The sequence below is a fragment of the Drosophila ficusphila genome, unplaced genomic scaffold, assembly GCF_018152265.1.
Source record: "Drosophila ficusphila isolate 14025-0441.05 unplaced genomic scaffold, ASM1815226v1 contig_791, whole genome shotgun sequence".
Lineage (NCBI taxonomy): Eukaryota > Metazoa > Arthropoda > Insecta > Diptera > Drosophilidae > Drosophila > Drosophila ficusphila.
The window spans coordinates 5,845,795-5,867,719 of NW_025064737.1; the positions used below are offsets into that span (position 1 = coordinate 5,845,795).

General features: G+C 40.2%; 2 protein-coding genes across 2 annotated transcripts; both read right to left on the reverse strand.

The window, feature by feature from the left end:
- Window positions 1–388: 388 nt before the first annotated feature.
- LOC108093299 (metallothionein-3) lies at window positions 389–731 on the reverse strand. The gene is made up of 2 exons (XM_017193275.2): window positions 627–731; window positions 389–564 (listed from the first exon to the last, which is right to left on the reverse strand). Exons 1-2 carry the CDS (start codon window positions 649–651, stop codon window positions 458–460), a joined length of 132 nt encoding a protein of 43 aa, XP_017048764.1. The 5' UTR covers window positions 652–731; the 3' UTR covers window positions 389–457.
- Window positions 732–16,570: 15,839 nt separating this feature from the next.
- On the reverse strand, window positions 16,571–21,622 carry LOC108093303. The gene is made up of 10 exons (XM_017193278.1): window positions 21,571–21,622; window positions 21,299–21,516; window positions 21,085–21,238; window positions 20,109–20,470; window positions 18,279–18,411; window positions 17,819–17,999; window positions 17,531–17,758; window positions 17,085–17,457; window positions 16,899–17,030; window positions 16,571–16,771 (listed from the first exon to the last, which is right to left on the reverse strand). Exons 1-10 carry the CDS (start codon window positions 21,620–21,622, stop codon window positions 16,571–16,573), a joined length of 2,034 nt encoding a protein of 677 aa, XP_017048767.1.
- Window positions 21,623–21,925: the final 303 nt, after the last annotated feature.

Consider the following 21,925-nt stretch of genomic DNA (forward strand, 5'->3'; position numbering starts at 1 on the left):
ATTGCACTCCTAATGGCAGCCGCATTGTTGTGGGCCCCCGCTGCGTATACTTAATGTGCGAAATTATTTCACGCTCACTTACAAGTGTCACAATTTCGAGTTGTGTCCTCGTCGCAGTTCCAAATGAGACCGCATAAATTTTGCAAACCATCCTGCCTGCCGCCTGCCACGCGCCACAAATGCAATAATTGCGCATTTTGCAACGCGACCCTGGCCAAATGTGTGACACTTGGCCAAAAGAGGACTTGGCCGCTGGGCCACACACGCCATAATGCCATGGTAAATATTTGTCCTCGACATGTCTGTGTTTTGCAACATTTTTAGCGCGGCGCACCAAATTGTAATTAAGCGAATATCGTTTCTGGCAGACATTCAATGGTCAGTGATATGTTTTTACGTTTGTGGTTTAGAGACCGGGCTTATTTATTGGTTTTCATTTGATCGATTGACTATCTATCTACTTGGTCTTGCAGCACTGGTCCTTGGGTCCCTTCTTGCAAACGCAGCTGCAGTCCTTGCTGCAGGCACAGTTGTCGCCGCACTTGGTGTCCGTGCACTTGCAGTCTATAAAATTAAGTTTAAGTCAATCCCTCCATTGAACGATTAATTATTATTTATAAACTCACTAGCTCCGCAACCTTTGCAAACCATTGTTTTTAACTTTTTGTTTTTATTTATTCAACAGAATACTGAATAATTTGAAACTCTTTTTCTGGTCAACTGCGAAAATGCCTTCGGTATTTATAGGCCTTACCACCAACGAAGTGCCGGGTGAAATTTTTGCACTCTGTTTTGATTGATAAGAAAAAGCGAGCGCAAAATCAACAAAAATTACATGACTGCACCCAACTCAAACCAAGTTAAGACCACACAGCCTTATCAGTCCAAGCAGTCATACGAGATCTAGCGATAAGATATCGAATGGAACCGTTATATTATATACACTGAAAATACAGAAGGGCACGTTTTTAGTTTTAAATTAACTGAAGTTTTCAAGGTTTTAAATATATGAATATATAACATTAATATATAACATCAGATCGGATATAACATCGGATCGCAGAAAATATTTATCCGAAGCAATGAAGTGTTAATATTATATTATATTAGATAATTAACGATTTTTATAAAATTTTAAGTCAAGAGTATATAAATCTATACATGCTTATCAACAAAAGACACAAGAACAATTGCTTCAGAAGGGTTTTTGCGTTGTTATAAATTACTGACTTTAATACATTTTTTAATACTTTACACCAACTAAAACCTGAGTGGCCCAAAGTTAAGTTTAGATATAAATACAACTTTGAACTTATAGGATTAAGAGTGAGGTGCATGTTATCAATATTATTTCTGTCACTTTTCTTGATCTTTAGTAGTATTAAGCCAAACCACCTAATACGTAAATTGTGAACTAATTATTTTCCACCTAGGAATCATATTCGTTGTCCCAACGCGATTTTGCTCTCTGTGAACTTGTCCCAATCCAACGCTACAACTATGTACTTGCTATGCGCACTTGGCGTCCAAGGGGTTAAGAGTGGAATTACCGCAAATTGCAAAAGTTTTTAATTGTTTATCTCTCGGTTTCTCGGTGTCGGGGACCGGCTCTCCGAATCTGGGGTCCCCGGTCTCGGGTGAAACATTAGCGCAACATGGCCCCCGCACCCGTGTTGTCCTTGTCGCAATCAGCAAACAAAAATCTCGGCGGGCGGATGCAGAAATTAGCCCAGACTCTCGGTCGAGTTTGCTAGCTTGTGGCAGTCACAGGATGAGGTCAAATTATTAATTTAATATGCATCCGTGCCGCCTCGGACTTTCGACTTTGCCCGACTCTTCGACTTCCGTTTGCCGCAGCCGGCAGTTTTGGTCTCTTTTTTTGGCCCACTGGCCAACTAAACTGGCCAGCAAAATGGCCACCATTTCCGTATCCTCCCCCGCGTTTTTTCGGTGGCTTTGCCTTGCCTGATTAACGTTTAAACTCATTAAGATAACGCAATTTTTGGCGCTCCGCTGGATTCTACTTTCGAGCAGCTGCGCCTCGAGGGCCAAGGAAGGAGTCGCGTTTCGGGTTCAAAGGTCACAGCAAGCTGGAAATCTGTTGCCATTGTCTGCGGCTCGCAGTTTTGTAATTGGTTTGTAAACAATTTCACCGGCTCTTTGACAATTTGCTTGGCCATTTTACTTTTCGGGGGGCTAATTGCGTATTTCGCAGTTCCAGCTCGGAGCTTCTTATCAAAATTGAAGTCCGCTTTTCGGCCGCGCATTATGCTCTCTATGTTCACGCTCAATTAGGGCCTGTGGTTTTAGCCATGGCCCCGATTCTGGTTAGAGATTCTGGTTATATTCTGCTCCGGGATCTGTTTACCCGTCTTTTTTTTTTAGGGCGTGGCATCCGGGTCGACGCTTGTTTGCCCACCAATCAATTCAATTTGCGACTTGTTTGCCTCCATCCGCATTTCAGCTTCCATTTTTGGCTGGGGCTTGGTTTTGGTTTTGGGTCTGGGTTGGGAGTCGATTCGAATCGCTCCCTTATTAAATGGGCAAATATTTTCGCTGGCATATTAGATAAATGCTATGATTATGATTATGGCCTGCTCAATGGCATAATAATATGGGGAGCCGGAGTCTTGAAAATGAGCGGAATAATCAAGCAGATTAGGTAACAAAAGGGGGCGTGGAGTAGAAGTAAAAACCATTTCCATTAAATTTATTATGTGTCAATTCCTTTATATAGTTGATGGGTTAATTATTTTAGTATTTGCCTCAACTTATTCCTTTCTTCTAACTAATACTTATTCTGGAAAGTATTAAATTTATTTTACTATTTTAATTTTTAGTATTTTATGTACATTGGTAGTCTCACATTTGGTGTAGCAATACAATAGAATCGAAAGAAAGTATCTCACAATTATAATTTATTAATTAACTATAAATCAAATGTGTAGTGAAATTATATTTGAGTTTGCAACACTTGTTATCACTACAAGTAGCAAAAAAAATGATTACTTTATTGTGCAACTTGCTAATTGTCTTGTTTCTTAACCGAATATATTACGAGCCAACGGGACTCACTTAACAAAGTAACAAAACTACATAATTCGTTGGGAAACGCTTTCTCCATTTCGCTCTAACAGAATTTGTTAGCGCCAGTGACGCCGTTGGCCTTTCCGCACTCACTGCTCTATACATGTCAAATCGCATTCAAAATTTTCTAACAGCACTAAAACAATTTCAGAGTACGCACCCTTGGGCAGCTTTTGGATTCTGGATTCTGGACGGTGGACTTTGGATGCAGGACGACTCCGTCATGTGGCCGAACAACCGGCAAAAGCTGGGCGAGACTGGGGAATGGGCTAGGATTCAGTCAAAAAAAAAAAAGTAAGAGAGAGAAGGAGAGAGAGTGAGAAGACCAGGAACAAGCCATGGACCAAATGCTGCCCGGGCTCTGGTTCGGGTTTGGGATCTGCCTGCGTTGCGGCTGCTGTGGTTGCAGTTCATGGTTGTGAGCCCCGAAAAGCGGGAAAAAGGGAGGATGAATCACAGGCCTAGGCCGACCGGACCCAAAAATGTTCTGCAATATGCGTCGAGTTGGAAAATTCATCATAAATTCCATGCGACAACATGGGAGCCAAACTTTTTATATGCTCCTCAAAATGCCGCACTGCACTGCACTGCCCACGTCCCATGTCCCAAGCAGCCATCCATCCGTCCGTCCATCCCATTCCACCCAGAACCATTCCCATACCATCGCATCCCATGCCGTCCAATCCCAAACCGTCCGTCCAACAGCTGCTGGCGATTTTTATTTATACATACGTACACATCGGGCAGACTGTTGCCGCATCTCGACACGCCGAAGTGTGTTAAATGCATATTTGCAGAGCTTAAATTCCATAACCGACCGAACGACGACAATCGGAAACAGCTGGGATAGTAAATTTTATATATAACATTACAGCCCTTGACTGCTGACGTTGTTAACCCGAATTTCGATTTGCATAAATGTCAGTTGGATAACCCCCTAAAACAGTGCTGCCAATGTTTGTCTCTTCTTCGGACAGATCTGTCCCTTTTTGTGAAAGGGGAATTTACCCGAAAAGTTGTCAAATGCCCTTTTTCTCATCTGTACAGCGGAACATTTAAATCCATGTTCATTTTATTCAAACAGTAAAACTATCTAATTATCAAATTAGTAGTAGCAAAACGTTGATATTTATGGGGTCTCATTTTAAAATCCTGTAGACTCTTAAGTAAACTATCCCAAAATGATAAGATAATTAATTAATATAAAATATTTTCCATGTTAATTCATCCATGTTCTAGCTAATTTTATAATGATTTAAAACTAAGGCCATAAAAGTACTCCTTTTTATCACATTTGTGGTCTGTAGGGGGCTTTTATCGACTCCAAGTTTAACAACTCCCACTCCGCAATTATAACTATCTTTGCTGAGGGTTAAGGTTTTACGACTGTCGCGATGCCAAAGCGTTTTTATGACAATTCCGGCAACCCTTATGCTTCATCATTATGGCGCCTTATCCCTTTAAAGCCGGCAATTGCCGTCGTTCGTGTCGTCAATTGAAATTGCTTGGCATCAGTGCGAGTTGCAAGTTGACATTACACGCTGACGTCCCCCATATTCATCACACACACACTCACCTCCTCCCTCGACGCCCCGCAGAACGCACCAAAGTTTGTCAATCTGCCAGCAAATGACATGCATCGACGCGGCGATGAGTCCTTGAAGGGGGCGAATGTGGGTGGCGGGGGGTGTGCTTAAAAGTATGCAACACTCGACGCGCGTTGCACGAAGCTGACGTGCCAATGTCACAATTATTTAGGCAAGCCCCCCGCACCACTCAACCTTATACCTCGGCTTATGAAACAGTCTTCGAACAGGAAGTCCAGGAGGGCAGAAAGATAGATTCTGCACTCAAAAAAAAAATATTCAGAATATTAAACTAGAATTTCTATGCCAAACAACAGATACGAAGAGATACCATTGAAACATTTTTAAAGAGCTGGGATTTCTTTTAAATAAGATAACATAACAACTGGTACCTTTACTTACATTATACGTTAAATGTAAATAATTAATTAAAATAAAGACGATATTATTTTAGCTGGCAAACATAGAATAAATATCAAATACAAACTTGTAAAATACAAATTTGGTAGATATAAAAATTCGCAACATTCATATAGGAAAACATATCCCAAACACTTTGACCTAATAGACTTTTTGTTCAATGAGTTCATAGAATGATATCGTTAGCGGAAGTAACTTTTTTTGAAGTGATGTCGTATCCGTTGCAACGGCTGCAAACTTCACATGCGGCGCGATGAGAGGTGAGAACTTGACGGAAATCACTAGAGGAACTTTTTTAATGGAATCAAATCAAATTGTTCGGAAGCTGTAAAAAGCGATTGCACGGAAGCATTTTGAGTTGTTGACAGCGGGCGGCGCCACACCGCCAACAACTTCGAGCGACGACAACGACATCGACAGCCGCCAACAGTCATCGAGGTGCAAAAAGCGACACCGGAAAACTTGCCAAAGTAACGCAAACTGAAAATTTCTAAAAAAAAAAAAAGTAGAGGCGGGAATTGGGGGCTTTTGGGAGGAATCATAAGTACACACTTGAGGGGGAGCTTGGCTACATAGTCAATAGAGCGTCAAGTGTGCGCTTGTCCACGCCCATTTAAAGCTACGCCACCAAAGGAAGCTAACGGTGGCAAAGGTCACTCGGAAAAATTTGGAAAAAAAAGTATTAAATTAATTTGCTCGAAATTTTAGGATTTACTTTAAAATGCGTAGCAACTTAAATAGATGTATAACCAATATTTATTTTGTTTTTAGCTACCAATTAAATATATATGCACCTTTATTGAAAATGAATAAGAGTTATTAGCTTAATATGATCTAAATACTTATTGGTATCGAATTTCATTCCACAAAAGAAGGCAAACTAAAAGGCCGGTTTTTCACCTTAAGAACATTTGTAGATATAGTATTAATTGATTTTCTGAAAGCTTTCAGTATTCTTGATCACACTTTAAAACTGATACCAGCTTCTCTAAATATTGGTAAATGCAGAAACTACCAGCGGTAGAAAGCAGAACAGAGCAAAGTTCAAAGTGCAATCGTTCGTTTTTCGGTTATATGGCGCATAAGTTTCAGGCGCTGCACTTGCAAAGTTGCAAAGACCATAAAAATCGGCCATAAAGCGTCAGGCTTCAAGCTTCGAGCGCCGGTCTTGAAGCTCGGTGGCCGCCAACGGCTCGTAAATCAACTTAACACGCCGCAGGCCGACAGTCCAGATAAGCTAATAATTCTTGTTGACACCCAACGTCTCCGAGTTATGCACAATGGACTGGGTCCCACGCCCGCACGGATTAAGATAATCAATTCATTAGCGTGACCAGTCCTGCAGCCATCCGCACTGAGAAAAACTAAGAAGGTTTTTATTAACTTAAGAATCAAAATCAAATGTCCCAAAATCTTTTTAACCGAACTAACCAAAACTAAAAGACTTTTCAAACCTTTATTTGGGTATAACTTTTTTAATTGTATATATAAACTAAAATTAATATAAACTACAATTGTTATAAAAATTACTTTGGTTTAAAAACCTTATAGAGTAACTGAAGAAATGAGTATAAGCCTACTTAATGACAAGCTGTATTTTTTTCCAATTTTCTATTTAGGGCATAACAACCAAATACCAATTAACGGATTAATTTAATTAAAAGTGAATATGGTTTCCATTTTGCTTTTTTACTAACCCAATTCTATACCCGTTTTAACACTATTATTTCTCTGAGCTGTAACTGGAAATTACCGACTAACCGAATTACCGAGAGTTGCCAGGACCAACTAAAGTCCTTTCCGAAGTGCACAAGTGGAATTGCATTGGCAGCCGCTGGGGGAACAAATGTTCACTCCACATTACATTTGTCTTAGCTGGCGACCAGATTAATTGCCAATGAGTGTGTACAAGTTCGAGATGAAAGTTTTTCAGAACCCCTTCTCCCCTTTTTCCGTGCTCCATTGCGTTGCCGTTGCGCTCCGTGTGACATCCTAAAACGGGGCCACGTACATTTTATCTGCTGCTGCTCCTCCGGATCCCCCAGCTTCGCCGGCTGCTCCGCACAATTCGAGGTTTTTGAGGTGAAACAAATTTCCGGTGACATAAACTTAATTAGCTTTTGTTCGGGCTTTTGTTTTATGGTTTTGTGGGTGCAAGTGCCTGTGGGTGGGAGTGGTTCCGCGGTTTTGCAAACTGGGCGCTTCAGTGGTTCGTTCAAGGAGACCGGGTATCTCGTTGTCGCCTTTGTCTGCTCGTTTTTATAAATGGCTTTGGCATGTTGAAAGGCGGCATTTAGTTTTGATTTAATTGCCCCCACTTAACAGATTTATCTTCGAGATGCTTTTGCTCTTTTTCAATATTTAATTAGTGCACACACAACACGCAGGCACACACACAACAACGAAGATGTATAAAACTTGTTAAAGCTAACGCAAAACTCTATTACTTTTATCCGCAAAAGTCGGGCGAAAACTTTGCCAACAGCTTTCGGCATTTGACTTTCTTGGCTCTTAGCTTCTAGCCCTTACCCCGCACCAGTTTAATAAAATGAGAAAATATTTACTGATGATATCACAAAATAATACATAAATGTTTACCGCAAACAAAGGAAGCACTGCCAACAACAATAACAACAATCGGAACCAGCATGAGTAAAAATAATGAAATTGAAAAGCGAGCTTACTCGGAACGTGGGTTCTGAAAAGGTGAAGGAAAACTCAAATAAAAGTCGGCCAAAAGTTGTCTGGTCCTGGGGATTGGCCTTTGAAAGGGGTTTGGGAAAGGTGATGGGAAACTGCGTAGGGAAAAACAGCCACCTGGAACCCGAACGATTCCGAGAGACTAGAACAATGAGTGCAAAGTTTATAAGCAGTTTTCAGCATAACTAAAACGAATGCTCATATATGCGTATCCTGGCATAAGCTTCTCAGTGGTTATTTGCTACCGATCAGGAGGCCAAAGTGACCGTTATCAGACTCTTACAATATATCTTAGAGTTTTGAAGATATTGTATAACAAATTTGAAAACTTTGTACACTTCTCATTTTAATGAACTTATTGTTGAAATCGATTATTGGTTTAAATGTTGAAGTCCTTATTTAAATAACTGTATTTTTTATTAATTATACATTTATTATTATGACGAATACTTATCTGATTCATTAACTGTAAAACCATAAAATACAAATTATTTTATGCACTATATTGCATATTTAATTTTCTTTAAATTTATATACTACCAACCAAGATAAACACATATTTTCAAGAATAATAAAATAATTTTTTGTAGTATTTATTAAGTTTAAAAATTCAATTTAAAAACGAAAAGTTCAGCCTTTGTCGCCTGCACTTTGAACGGTCTTAACTGCCTACATGTGTGTGGCTCATAAATACTTTATCAGCCGTCCAGGACTTAGAAGTCGAAAGGTAAGAAAACTTTGCACCAGGGCTAAACCGACGATATAATGATCTCCCCAGGGTGTCAGGCAGGACACCCCCACCCCCACACACCAACTGAAAAGCTCCCCCATTCAGGCAGACAGAGCTGATTAGGTCCTGAATTGAGATTCAGCTTGCATTGCTCGGCATCTCACCTTAATCGGCTGCCAAAGTTACTTATGCTTGTGGATTGTGCTCCAGAATTCCCCGCACTGAAGTCCCAGATGCCAGGACTTCCCAGTGATGGTAGAAGTACTATTAAAATAGTATACCCTTTAAAGCCTGGTGGTAATCCTTTTCTTATTTAAAGCCAAAACCTCTTTCTTAGGCTAGCATATACGAGTATAAAATCACTGTAAGGATTTTTTAAGTCCGTAATAAATAAAGAGCTTGCAGAGAATTGTTCGTTTTAAAACACAGTTCTTTACAGGCTTTTATTTTTAAGTACTTCAGCACCTTTTAAATGGCTATGGATTTTAAATGTTAAGAGGTTTAGATTTGAACAATCCTGGTACTTTGATCAGAAAAGATTTTTATAATTTGCAAAGCCAAAAGTACCTTACTCTTTATTTAGGTACTGCTATTTAGACACTTCGCATCACTGCTTTTACCCCGACAGTCGCTTCTTCACGGACAATATTAACAGGAAGTGAAATCAAAAGGTTGGCTTTTACTTGATTTTCTCAATTCAGAGCCGGGCCGAGAACCCCATTGTTCGTGTGGCTTGTAGTTTAACTTTATCATCTTCACTCGGCGGTTGGGAAGTTTCTTGGCCAGCCTCCGAATTCGACCATGACTGGGACTTGGCCGGGGTCTTCCCTTTGGGCCCACTTGTCTGCCGTCTGCCAGCCCTCGTCTCCGTTTCCGTTCGCTTTATTCTGGTTATCCTGGTTTGTCCGGATCCGCCTCCACCTCCGGATTCCGGAGTCCGCCTGCTGTTATTGTATAAGCAGCTCATCTGCGGCTGAGCGCATTTTATTTGCCTCAAATTGAGTTATGCCTAATGAAAATCAAATAAGCCGCAATCGAGCCGGAAATGTTGGTTGAGTTCTTGCCGGCAGGACGTGTCCTTGCCTCAGTTTTTCCTCTCCCCTTCGACTTGAGCCTGCCACTTCTCGTTTGGCTGCTTCCCGAGTTTGCATTAGCCTCATTCAGGACTTATTCACGCCCTTTTGTTCGAGTCGCATCGGCATCCGAATGGCACTGGTTTTATTGACAAGCCAATTTCAAAATGGCAAGCAAATGCGACTCAATTAAAATTACTTGAAAAGCACATATTGATTGAATAACATATTGGAATCAAGCATAGGCATACACGCAAAAGCAAATATTCATAAATAATAACTTATTGGATCAAAAGCACAAACAACGTAAATACTTAGTCCTGTTTAACCTTTTTTCGATTGTTAATCCTCAGCAAATACGTTAAAAAATTCAGTGCAATCAAAAATCATACAAAAAGTTATGTTTTTTCATAATGTTTTTTATGCGACCAACATTTGACTTAACAAATAACAGAATCATTAGCGTATTTCTGTGGTTTTAAATAATTATTATAAATGTGGGAGAATGACATTTCATTGCATCCCTTTTTGCTTCTTTATTTTTAAATCAATACCTTTATTTATAAGTTTTAAATCATCAAATTTTAGAAATGTATTATTTTTCTACATATGTACTAATTTGCTTCGAGATTTGTATAAGAAAATCAATATTAGAAACAGAAAAATAGTTTTAAAATAAACTCAATGTTTATGTTTTCTCCGTGTAAATAACTGAAGAGGTTGGAAACGTCTTTTCGGCCTACTTAGCCAACTGAGTGGATTTCTACACATAAATTCTGGCATTCAGACAACACACATTTCATATTTTAGCTGCCGTCTGTGGCAATGCAGGGGGAAATGCAGGAAAAGCCCGGTGGAATTTTGTTTATACATCAAATTGCCTTGGCAGTCATTATCCACATGCATGGGACCAGGACAAGTATCTCCGACCCCACCCGAACCGGCCCGTCCCGCCCTCTTTTTTCCGCCCGCCTAGGCAGGCGTTAAGTGCAAGTGTGGAAAATTATTTAATGACTTTTCTGAATTTGAAACGGAATTTGTAAGTGCGTTGCGGCGGCGAGCTGAGCGGGTCGGTGGAAAGAGGCCAAATATTTGCATACGCAAGCACTCTGAGCGGCGGAGGATTGGAGGATTGCAGGAAAAGGATCTCCTTTGGCAGCTGCCAAGTGGCCAAGTAGCAACCTGAGCCAAGTAATTCGCCCGGCCGGCATTTTTTGCCCCGGCTACAATCTTATTAATTATTAATGCGTCTTTGAAGTGCAACGGCGGCTTCATCATCGCTAACGAAGCCGCCACTCAACTCCGGAATCTGAAGAACTGCACAGGGAAATAAGCATTACAATATTACAAAATCTAAGCTCCTAATTTATACTTTCAATTAAATAAACTTAAATAACCAATTCTCAAATAAATAAAGCTAATTTTAGTTTGGCATTAACTCTAAAGTTTGAATAACAAAACAAACTTTTCTAAAAAGTTTTTTTTAAATTTTTTTCCTTTGGAAAATTTGTAAGTTAAATTTTTAGAAATATTTACAAGTAGAATTTTAAAATGTTACTTCTATTAAAATTTTATAACAATTTATGGATATTACCCCCAACTAATTATTTTCCACAGTGTGAAGGACCTGGCGACGGTGTCAACATTAATTTGTGTGTCAGGCGACACTCGCAAGACAGCTGACAACCCAGAAGGATTTTGTTCCTGCCGCCAGGAGTGGCATATAATTTGTAATTAATGACCAGTTAAAGAGAGCAGCCTTCGGAGCGAAAGGCGGTGGGCAGAGGAGAGCAAGGAGGAGGAGGAGCAGGTCCTGCGATTTACACGAGCAAAATGGCAAAACGGGTGACAGCCAAACGCTGATTTATGGCCGCCGACCACAAAATTTATATGCCAGCCAGTGTGACTAGCTTTTCCACAATCCCAGCCGCCTGCTTGTCCTTACAATCCATATTCACTTGTAATTCCCCTTCCCAAGGGGTACATTTATTGGTTAGCTCAGAAAATTAACAAGTTTTACACACCATCGATTATTCAACGAAAATGTTTTGAAGAGCTTTGTAAACAGTAAACACTTGAGGCAATCTGAATTCGGTTTGTTATATAATAAATTCGAGCCATTTTGATTATAGTATTTTAAATTTTAAAAGAGCTGCTTTTAAATAACACAACTCAACTTCGTGTTTTGTACTCAACAATGCAGAAGGAATACATTTTGATGGTTTTGTACACTCCAATTTTTTTGTTTTGTGAAACGTTTTTATTTTGCACAATATTTAAATATATATTATATTAAATATTTTCAGAGCAATCAAAATTCGTTGCATTGCCTACTTACCTTCATTGTTTTCCCTTCTGCACCATTTGAATGTGAAACGTCATCAGCATTTCGACACGGCTTGCCTTTTATGCCCCAGAGCTGGTAACTCTCTTTGACTCGCTTGCCTCCAGGACTCCATATCCCTCCTTTATCCTTATTCCTGGCTCGAACTCGAATTCTTTGCGGAAAGGAGAAAAAAATTCTAGACTTTGAGCGGTGACTCTGTTTCGTTTGGTAGCCATAGATCCAGGCTGGAGTGCAATTTGTCTTGTTTCAGGCAGATTCCGATAGGATAGTCAATGGATTGAGCCCACTTACATTTCTGTTATTCCAGCCACGTTGTTTTTGTTGTTGTTGTTGCTTTGCCCGCTTTGACTTTGCTGTTGTCACTCGTCATTGCAATTGGAAGGAGAGGAGAGAAGATTACCGTTATAAGCCGGGAGAGAGTGAAAGAAGCCGCCAGTCAAGCTGTACTAACTCCTCAATTACACTAAACAGTGGCGGATCCTAGATAATATTTGTGGAGTATACAAAATAATTTAGTTATATAAATAAACCAAAGAAGTGGAAATAAAGTTATTTATTTATTCATTCCATTCATTACCTAAACTATATTTTTGAAAATTTTAATAATTATGGCTATAATAGTTCTCTAAAAATTAAAGCCCCTTATGATGTATACAACACTATAATAATTTGTGTAGGAAGGTCTTACCTACAATCCCCAATGCACCCGTCACTGGTAAATCTATTCTACCACCTAATCCACCTCTCCCATCTCTCTAAAGCCTCTATTTGTGATTAATGGCCCCGATCTCGATCCGGACCAAGATCCGCACCAAAAACGCAGCTAAGTGAAACAGCACGAGAGATAACAGCTTAAGCCGATTTCGTGCCCTGTATTTATTTGGCACGCCAACTTTTTAGCTAAGTGCAAAACAATTTACCTAAATTCCCACATCACACAAAAACGCACCCACAAATACACACATGTTTGCTTAATTGCTCCCTCGACTCCATTGTTGTTGTTGCCGTTCTTTTTTTGTTGTTACCCATATTTGATGTTGTTGTTGTTTTTGCATCGCCTGAAAAGCCTGCCAAAGCAGCTCTGCACTTTTGCGGTGTCTGGTTTTGTGCAAGTAATACCCTGTAATTGGAGGCACAAAAATGTGCTGAATGCACCCAATCAAGTGGCATTATGGTAAATCTCGGTTTTTTCAGCAGAAAAGGAGTCTCGACATGGGGTCAAAATGTTAAGTCTGTGAATGAAGAAAATATGTTTGGAATGTTAAGCTTTTCAGATTCGGTCAACAAGTTTTAAAATGTAAAATAAAGCATATCCGAAATCATAAGAAAAAACCATTTGTGATTTTTAACCTACAATTTTTTCCTTGATTTGCTTTCTCTGCATATAATAAAGAACTTAAAAAATAATTACAGGGTACTTATTTCTTTGCAATTGAATAGCGAAACACTGCCGCAAACTTTTCCCCCAGTTGTTTTATTATGCTAATGCAGCGAGCTCTGGGGTATGTACTCCCACCTGCCGTGTAGTCATGTGTGTTGATTGGCACCATCTACTTCGTGCACCTCGCACAGCCCCAAACACACACTTTGCGAAAAGGGGGAAGTTTGGGGGAGTGTTTTTGCAGGAGGGGCTTATTCGTAGAACAATAGCGGCTTGTAGCAACTGGAAACTGTGCCAGCGAGTGCATTTGTGTAATGCCTTCTAAGCGGCATTAGACTAAGCCAAAAGTTTGATGGGGAAGCCAATAGCAAACACCTTGTGAAATATTAAAAGGACGCTGGCAGAAAGCAAACAAATGCCGCGCAAATTTAAAAGCACGTCAAAGACGGGGTCGTTTGCCTGGGAACTTCAGCAGACTGTAAAATGAAATAATTATGAGCGATAAATTTGCCGGCGTCTTGAAAAAAAAAACTGTCGCTTAAAAGTGAGAGAAATGGTGGCATATCGTCTGCGTTGATAATGAGGCGTAAGATGGAGGAGGCCGTTGTTCGGGCAACGACGTCCCAATGAAAAACACAAGCAATTATGCAGGGCAAAAAACATTCTGAATTTCTAATTGGATCGATTCGAATGGCGGCGGTCCATTAAAAATTCACAAGCATCTCGCCTTGCGCCAGGGCTAATTCAATTTAAAGGCCGGCCCCCAAACTCTCAGACGCCGAAAAGTCCGGATCGAGCTCATATTTTATCGGGGCTGTCGTCTGGCTGCAGGTTGCACGTGCCAATCCACTCCGGCGGAGTCAAGAGACCCTTACTCCGCGTCCGGATAGCACTTTTATCGGAGCGCGTAAATTTCAACACGGACGACAACGCCTCGCACAGATTTATTTTATTTACCGCGGCCAAAGGAAAAGCTGTTTGCCGCCTGGCTCCCCTTTCATATAATTTCAATTATCGCCTGTTGGCTGCTGGCCATAAATTAAGTTAAAATCTGAGACGCTGCAGGTTGCACTGATTGCATGTGAAAAATACTCCCCCATCCACAGACCTTTTAATTAAGTGCAAATGCAAAAGTTATGAACTCGAGTTTCCGCTTTTCGGAGAACTTTTCTATCTCTCTTTCCGCATATTAAGCCCTTTGAAGGCGATTATCGGCTCACACAAATTTCATTCGATCCGAAAACTTTTGGCTAACCCAAAAACGAGCAAATTGTCATATTGCTGGCTGGGCGGGGTAAAACTCCAAACTCTGACAGCAACAACAAGTGACTGCTAACAAACGGAAACAAACAGCTGCATTAGCAGCCGCAAATCAGCAGAAATCACAGCAACAGCAGCAGCAGCAAACACCAACAAACAAAGTTGAGCGCACTCACTTAAAAATTCCAAACACAAAAGCGGAAATATGCAAAAGCTCGGACTAACAATAAACAAAACAAAAACTGGTTAAAAATTCAACTGCAAGCACCGAAGTGTAAAATACCCTTAAGGATTTAGCTATAAAAAACTTATTCAATACTATTGCAATACTTTAACCCCTACAAATTAAACTTTTAAGTTATTAAAAATGTTATCCTTGTTGAGGAAAAAAAGAACTATTAATTACATAAAACTATTTGTATTCCTTTATTTTTTGTGTGTTTTGTATCTTTTTAAAATACAATGAAAATTGTAATAAGGGAAACATTACATTACTTTCAAGTCATTCAATAAAGATAAGTTATCGTTTATTCCAAGTGTTTGCTAATGTAACAAATTAAGTAATATTTTATATAGTTTAAGTAGATTCAATTAATCAATAAAATACAACACTGCGTATACGTGATATTCGTTAAGCGAAACTCAAGTATTTTAACCAATATTAAAAATGCATCTAACTGGTTCCAGCCCAATCCGACACACCTTCCGAAAGAGTATAGAAACCATGAAGATAGAGGAACGACAACGGAAATGACACAGCCGCCATGTTGGCCAACTCGTTGTTACCGCTGTCTGTGCCTGCAATCGTGGTTGTTGCCACTGTTGGTTTCTTGGTTGGTTTGCTTGTTTGTCGCTTCGAAACGAGCTGTTAACGAGCAGAACAAGCCGTATTTGCAGTTGAAGGTGAGAGATGGGGTAATGGAGCCAGAAGGTTGGAGTGGCCGGGATAAGAAGGCCATGAGAAATCGCTTGGCTAAAGACTTTCCACCTCCAACTTCGAGTGGGCAGACGCATGCGAGTGGTCTGAAAACCTACGGCAAATTAGTGATAATGAATAATTTCCCACAGCGATAATTAAGGGCATCATTAAAAATGTTACCGGCGACGAAATTGCGTTCGTCTAGCACTAAACGCTTTTCCAATTACCGCAGCATACAGGGCAGAAGTCATTTTCCGCTTGCATGTCCACAATCCCCCAATCCGCCCGCATTCTCTGTGGCAAGTGCAGCAGATAGTGCCGCAAAAAGAGCCCCGCAGCCCAGTGCTCTGTACCTACCCAATACTCCCCATTCCCGGCGAGGTGGATCTACTTTTCACTTTTCTGTCGGCCACTCGGCCGTGTCGCTTATCCATCCCGGCCAACAATGCCAGTGGTCGATTTCAGGCTGCAAACTGCCGTCATATTTCTGCCATGCGAACAACCACCGCGCACTGAGAAAACCCTTTGTTATACTTACTTTTTAGGGATAGTAACAACCAAAACACAAATTTATTTATCTAATTTAATGCGCGTAAAGAGACTGAGTTTCTGCATTTTATTTAGTTCTAGTAACTATAGGTATATATTACAACTTGAAAGTTAAGTGCAGATAAAGTTATAATTCTAAAGACGAAACAACATTTTAATACAGATTTATTTGTAACGAAAAAAGGAAACTAAGTTATTTATGTTTTTAAAGTGAATAAAGGAACATTGGACTCGTTTAGCATGGTAAATTATATTATTCAGAGAAAAATAGAAAAGTAAAAAAAATCAATTTTAACAATGACTGAGTTGTCACAGATTACGTTCCCATGCATTGTCTCGTCTTTTTCCCTAGTGTACCCCACACTTTAGTTCCCCAGTCATGCGGGGTTTTTGTGGCTTTTCCGTGTCGTGCAGCATGCGATTTTGATGTTTGCTGCGACACGTGCGCTTGAATCCCAAGGATGCAGTGGGTCAATCTCCACTGTCCGGCACAAGCGGGAATCATTTTAATGGCCAAATTATTTGCTTATTTTCATTCTATGGACCAGAAACTCCATCACGAGGGCACAGAAAGCAAAGGTGAGTCCAAAGGCCAGGACGAACAGAGCGCCGGCGATGTTGTGGACATCCAGTGCCTGGGGAGCTCCTTTGACCTTGTGTCCATTGGCCAGGTCCATCAGCACTTCCTGTTTCTTCTTGTCCATGTACTTTTCAATAAACTGGTGGAACAAAAATAAACTTATTTATTTTCCAATTGAAAACATAAACTGTTTTGTTAAGTCCGAGTATACATATATTGGAAAAATTTAAATATTGAGTGAAATACTCTTTACAAATTACAATTACCTCCAACTCCCAGTGGTAATAAAGTCCCATTTCCTGACAGGTTCGAATGTGCTTGTTCAATTCTGGCATCAGGATCCAACCACGAATAGAAACAGCCCGCGTATAATCAAAGTACAAATCGTCATGCAAAACCTTGGAAAAAAATGAGTTTTATAATTTTATCTTAGGAGCAAAAACTAACTATACAATCCGATTTTCAAGAGCCTCTGTGGACACGTAATCGCCAACGGAAATCGAACCCGAAGACAGACGTTCGATTCCAAATCCATAGTTGGGCATAAAGCTGGCATTTGACAAATAGTTGTAATCGTGCACCTCGAAGTTTCTGGCCAGGATCTGTTCCGTTTCCAGATCGGAACTCTCCACCGTGTGCACCCAGATAATGGAGGGAGCTGCCCACTTCCACTCCACCTGTGCCCATTTCTCGATTGTATCAACTGGAGCTCCGAAAAAGGGAAAAGTTAGCATCGACTTCAGCTGGCCGCTGTAAATATTTTCCAGAGTGATTGTGGCGCATAAAAGAGTGGCCAGGAAAAAGCGCGGCGCAAATCTATTGAAACTAAAGGGGAAAACATAAACATAAACAAGATTTTATTATATTATGTACTTAATTTTCTTGATGCATAACCTACCCCAGAGGAGCAGATGGCTGCTGAATAAAAAGAGCAAATATATCTAATAGTGATTTCTCAAGCTTGCTGCTATGATGAAATCTCTTCTGTTCCGATGGAAACCCCATTAGGTAACTGACATACTTCATAAAGTACAGAAAAGTGCCGCAAATTACTACAGTTAAGATCAACGTCAGCCATGTAAGGTCACTAAAGGGCATAATGTTTGTACGCCAACTGGGCAAAGGTCTGAATATGAGATACCTAATAAATGTTCGCCTTATTGGAAATAAAATAGATGAAACTCACGCCGGTGCTGGACCCAAAATGGTAACTGAAGAACGAGCTATAGTATGCGAAGTCTCTGTAATCCCATTATACCAATTGTAGATGCATCCAATGGCCAACTCAACGCGCTGCTCGTATATATCCCCCAGCATCCCATCACTAGATTCGTTATCGTAAATTCCGCCCCAGTTGTCGGCACCGTCTGTAAAAAAAATATTTATTGTCGAATTAAATTTAAAGCCCAACAAGGAAAACATAACATTTTTAAGAACTGAAGAGATAAAAGCAATTGATTAAATAAACAAAACGAAATTAATTCCAGACCCTTTTTAAATGTGGTGATTTGAAGTTTAAATAATGTTCCGATTACAACAAATTGCAAATATAAAATACAAAATACGTGTTGGTGTTTGTAATATTTTCTAAAATGTTTTTATTCAAACTCAAACCATTTTTGATAGGATTTTTAACAAGGACTTACAAGGCTGCACTCTGAGATTGCAATTGTGCACCTGGCAGAAGGTCTTCATCACATTGGCCTCCGCTCCATCGAAAGCAACCGATCGGTTGCCCTTATTTGGATGAATGGGATCGACGTCTCCTTGGCCAGCGGGCTGCAAGGGGTTAATGGTTAATGGTTAGCTACAGTCGGCCAATCAAGTGTCTTTGCTAATTTGGTTAATGGTCTTGTTGGGGCCACGCCCACTCTAACACCCTTTTAGACACTCACTCGAACTCCATTCGGAACACAAAGTAACATTCAAATGGACATCGACACTCGTCGGGCGGCAATTAAATGGAAACACGTAATTTAAATCAATGTTGGTGCTGTGCAGGATCCAAAGCCAAGCCCCAAACAAAACCACATGCACATGCTTGTGGCTGTTTGCGTGTCGGTGAGGGTGTGTGTGGGTATGTGTGTATGTGAGCGCTGGTGCCGGTATTTGTGTTGGTGTTTGGCTGGGTGTGCGTGTGTTTACAAATGTGCAAATGTCCTTAAGGCAAACAATTGAGTGCGAACAAAACTTTTGCCAAATGACAACAAAAGCTCCATTTTTTTGGATCCATTCTGTTGAAACAATGGGATAAAAAGGATTTGAATTGAGTCAGAAAAATACTTTAGTCAGTTTCAAATGTGATTTGAATAATTGAACAGTTAATGCAATTTGATTCAGGCTAGGTTCATTGATTATTAGGAAATTAGGATCTATTGCGTATCCATTTTTACAAACTATGAATTACAGCTTGATTGATTAAAATATAATATATTTTAAATTGAATAAAGTATTGTATAGTTTTTAGTTCCTTGTTAGCTGGTATACTTATATATTTATTTAAATAAAACAATAACCATCTTTTAAAATTTTTAAAATATATGACGTTTTGTTGCTCTGGTAATCAGAGCATAATAATAATTAGAATGACCATGGTATTTGTTTTTGGAGTCCACAGTGACTTTTTGCAGACGGACAAATCATGGAGACGGCTCCTGACAACTCCCATCAGTGATTACCATGGACTGGGCACCGCAGTACAACATGTGCTTACATTTTAGTTGCCGAAATCGTTGCCCACAACGACAACAAAGCCAAATAACTAAGCACCCACACCACCACCACCACCAAACACACACAACCCCCAACAATCCTCGCACACATATACGTTTTTGGGGCAAGGAAGCAACCACTGGACATTTATTCATGATGAGTTCGCACACTGAGCTCGACTAATGCAAAGACAACCATGTGAATGAGCCTGATGAAGATGAGGAGTCCCCAGCATTTCGAGGGGGTGGGGGGATTGGGTGGAGGGGAACAAGGACGACCAATTGGCTTTGCTTAATGCTGGCGTGCAAATCTCTGGCATTTGGGTAAAGCTGACTGGCCATCAGGAATACACAGGAAAAAACGGCAAGTAACACCAAAAATTATAATAGCATCCGTTCACTTATATTCCTATTAATACTAAAATTGATTCTAAACAGTAATGGATCGAAACTGCTTGGATCATTAAAACTACTTTTCAAAGAAAAGGTTCCTGTAAATTTACTTTGATTTTATTAAAAGGCCATACTCAATTGATTTCCATTTAACATAAAATATTGTTAGTTCAAAATCAAATACCTAAATTACCAAAACAGTTTACATATTTGCTTGCATTTAAAAATTAATTTTCAAAATGTCGTGAAGTAAATTAAAATATCTTTTTCAATATATTTTTATGGAAACATATTTGTATCAGAGTTCGGTATTTATTTTGTCAGTGCACCAACAACAAACGATAAATATAAACTTAACCGGCAATTACTTACCACATAATTAGTAATCGTATAAGGGACATAAGTAATGGAGCCAACGAGCAGGCTGCGGCGCTCCAGATTGAGCAGCTTGTTGGGATAAAGTTCGACCCGCTTGGCAAAAGTTTCGTTCGGCAAGAATGCGTCCAGGAGCACAGCATCCAAATTACCAAAGGCACCGACAAACTTTTGTGTCCACAGCTCGAAATTGATGTCGCGGTGGGGCGAAGTGGTTCTTGTCCCTCCTCCATCGTCCTTGTCCCCCGTGTTTACCGATGCGCCTTCCTTGCTCCTGGGTTCTGCTCGGGGTCCTGTTTTTGGTCCTGTTTGTGCCTCAGTTTCGGTTCCAGGTCTCACCATCAGATGGTGGGGGTAGACTAAAGCGCATTACAGCGATTTCCCGTTGTTGGACAAGCAGAAACAACAATCGGGTAAGGGATAAAAAAAAGGGCAAGGGACCTTAGTTAGCAATCAAGGGATATCGACGAAAGATTACCCAATTTGTATAAAGAAGTACATAAATTAGCCTTGATGAGATTTTAAAAATAATGGGATATTTTCTGTTCCTATTTCAAATTCCAAATGTTTTGTTTTAGTAACTCCAGGGTATGTAACACCAGTAGGTGATAAAAAAACGAGCAAAAAGTCAACAAACAGAGGGATGAAACAGCCCAAGTATACAATTGAACAAGAAGCCGTCGAGCGTTGAAATTATTGGCAAGTGCTAAAGTTTGATCAACTGGCCACGAATGTCCTGCGGCTGTTTCCCGACCATGTTTACGCGGAAGTCCCCTCGTGTGGGGGCGTCAGGAGGAAACTTTCACAGTTTGACTTGTTTTGCCACGCCCCCAGGGAGATGGCGAAAAGTCACCGCTTAAGCTAATAAATTGATGCTGACGGGGTCGGTTGAATCGGATGAAACCAGACAGGAACGCTCAATTGAAACGGCTTATCCGCAGTGGCTTCATTTACGACAGCATCCTGTACTCACACTGCACTATATCCATGCCCAGCAATTCCGCGGGGCTTTCGTCCTCGCAGAGAAACAAATATCGCTTATCCTTGAGTCGCACATTTGCATTTCGAGTTGCATAATAGCGGGCGTGAAGAAAGAGGTTTGTTTGCGACAAGATGGTTATAAAACCCTAGCCAAAAAAGCATTTAAAATATATTTTTGAATAAAACTCATAATATTAAAAACTCACCTCTGTCACACTGTCATTTAAAGCACTCATAACTTGGTCCTCTAATGCCGTAATGTCCTTTACTAGCGCCACATTAATCCATTGAAGTCTTATAGGCTGAGGCAAATCCCGAAGAACTAATTCCAAAGCACTTAAATAATCCAGTTGAAGCTGAGTTGTAGATCCGGAATTATTGCAGACCATCAGAATGGATGAAAATTCAGCGAAGTATTGACCAACTAAAGAGGAAGCAGGATTAGTTGGCTAAGAAGTCCTAAGTCGAATTTCGTTACCTATAAGCCGAAGCAATTGGCTTAAATGCATCACCATCGGGTGCAGCAACATCTCGGCTGCCCTTTGATTTCATTCTCCTGAAGTGCGGCTTTTATAGGCCAGAAATTTAATGACTCTGCTTCGATTGGGCGGCAAATTGATTTTGACTCGAGCTGTAATTGAAAACCTCCGGCTGGTCCTATCATCGCAAACTGGAAATGGCCATTATTTGCCGAGACATTAGCCTAATGAAACGCACACAGCACATTTCGATATTTGCATAATTCAGTAAACAAACAAGAACACAACGAAGGGTGCCTCGGGCAAGTCAAGTGGAATCCCTTAGCTTACTTAAACTATAATATAGTTAAAAGG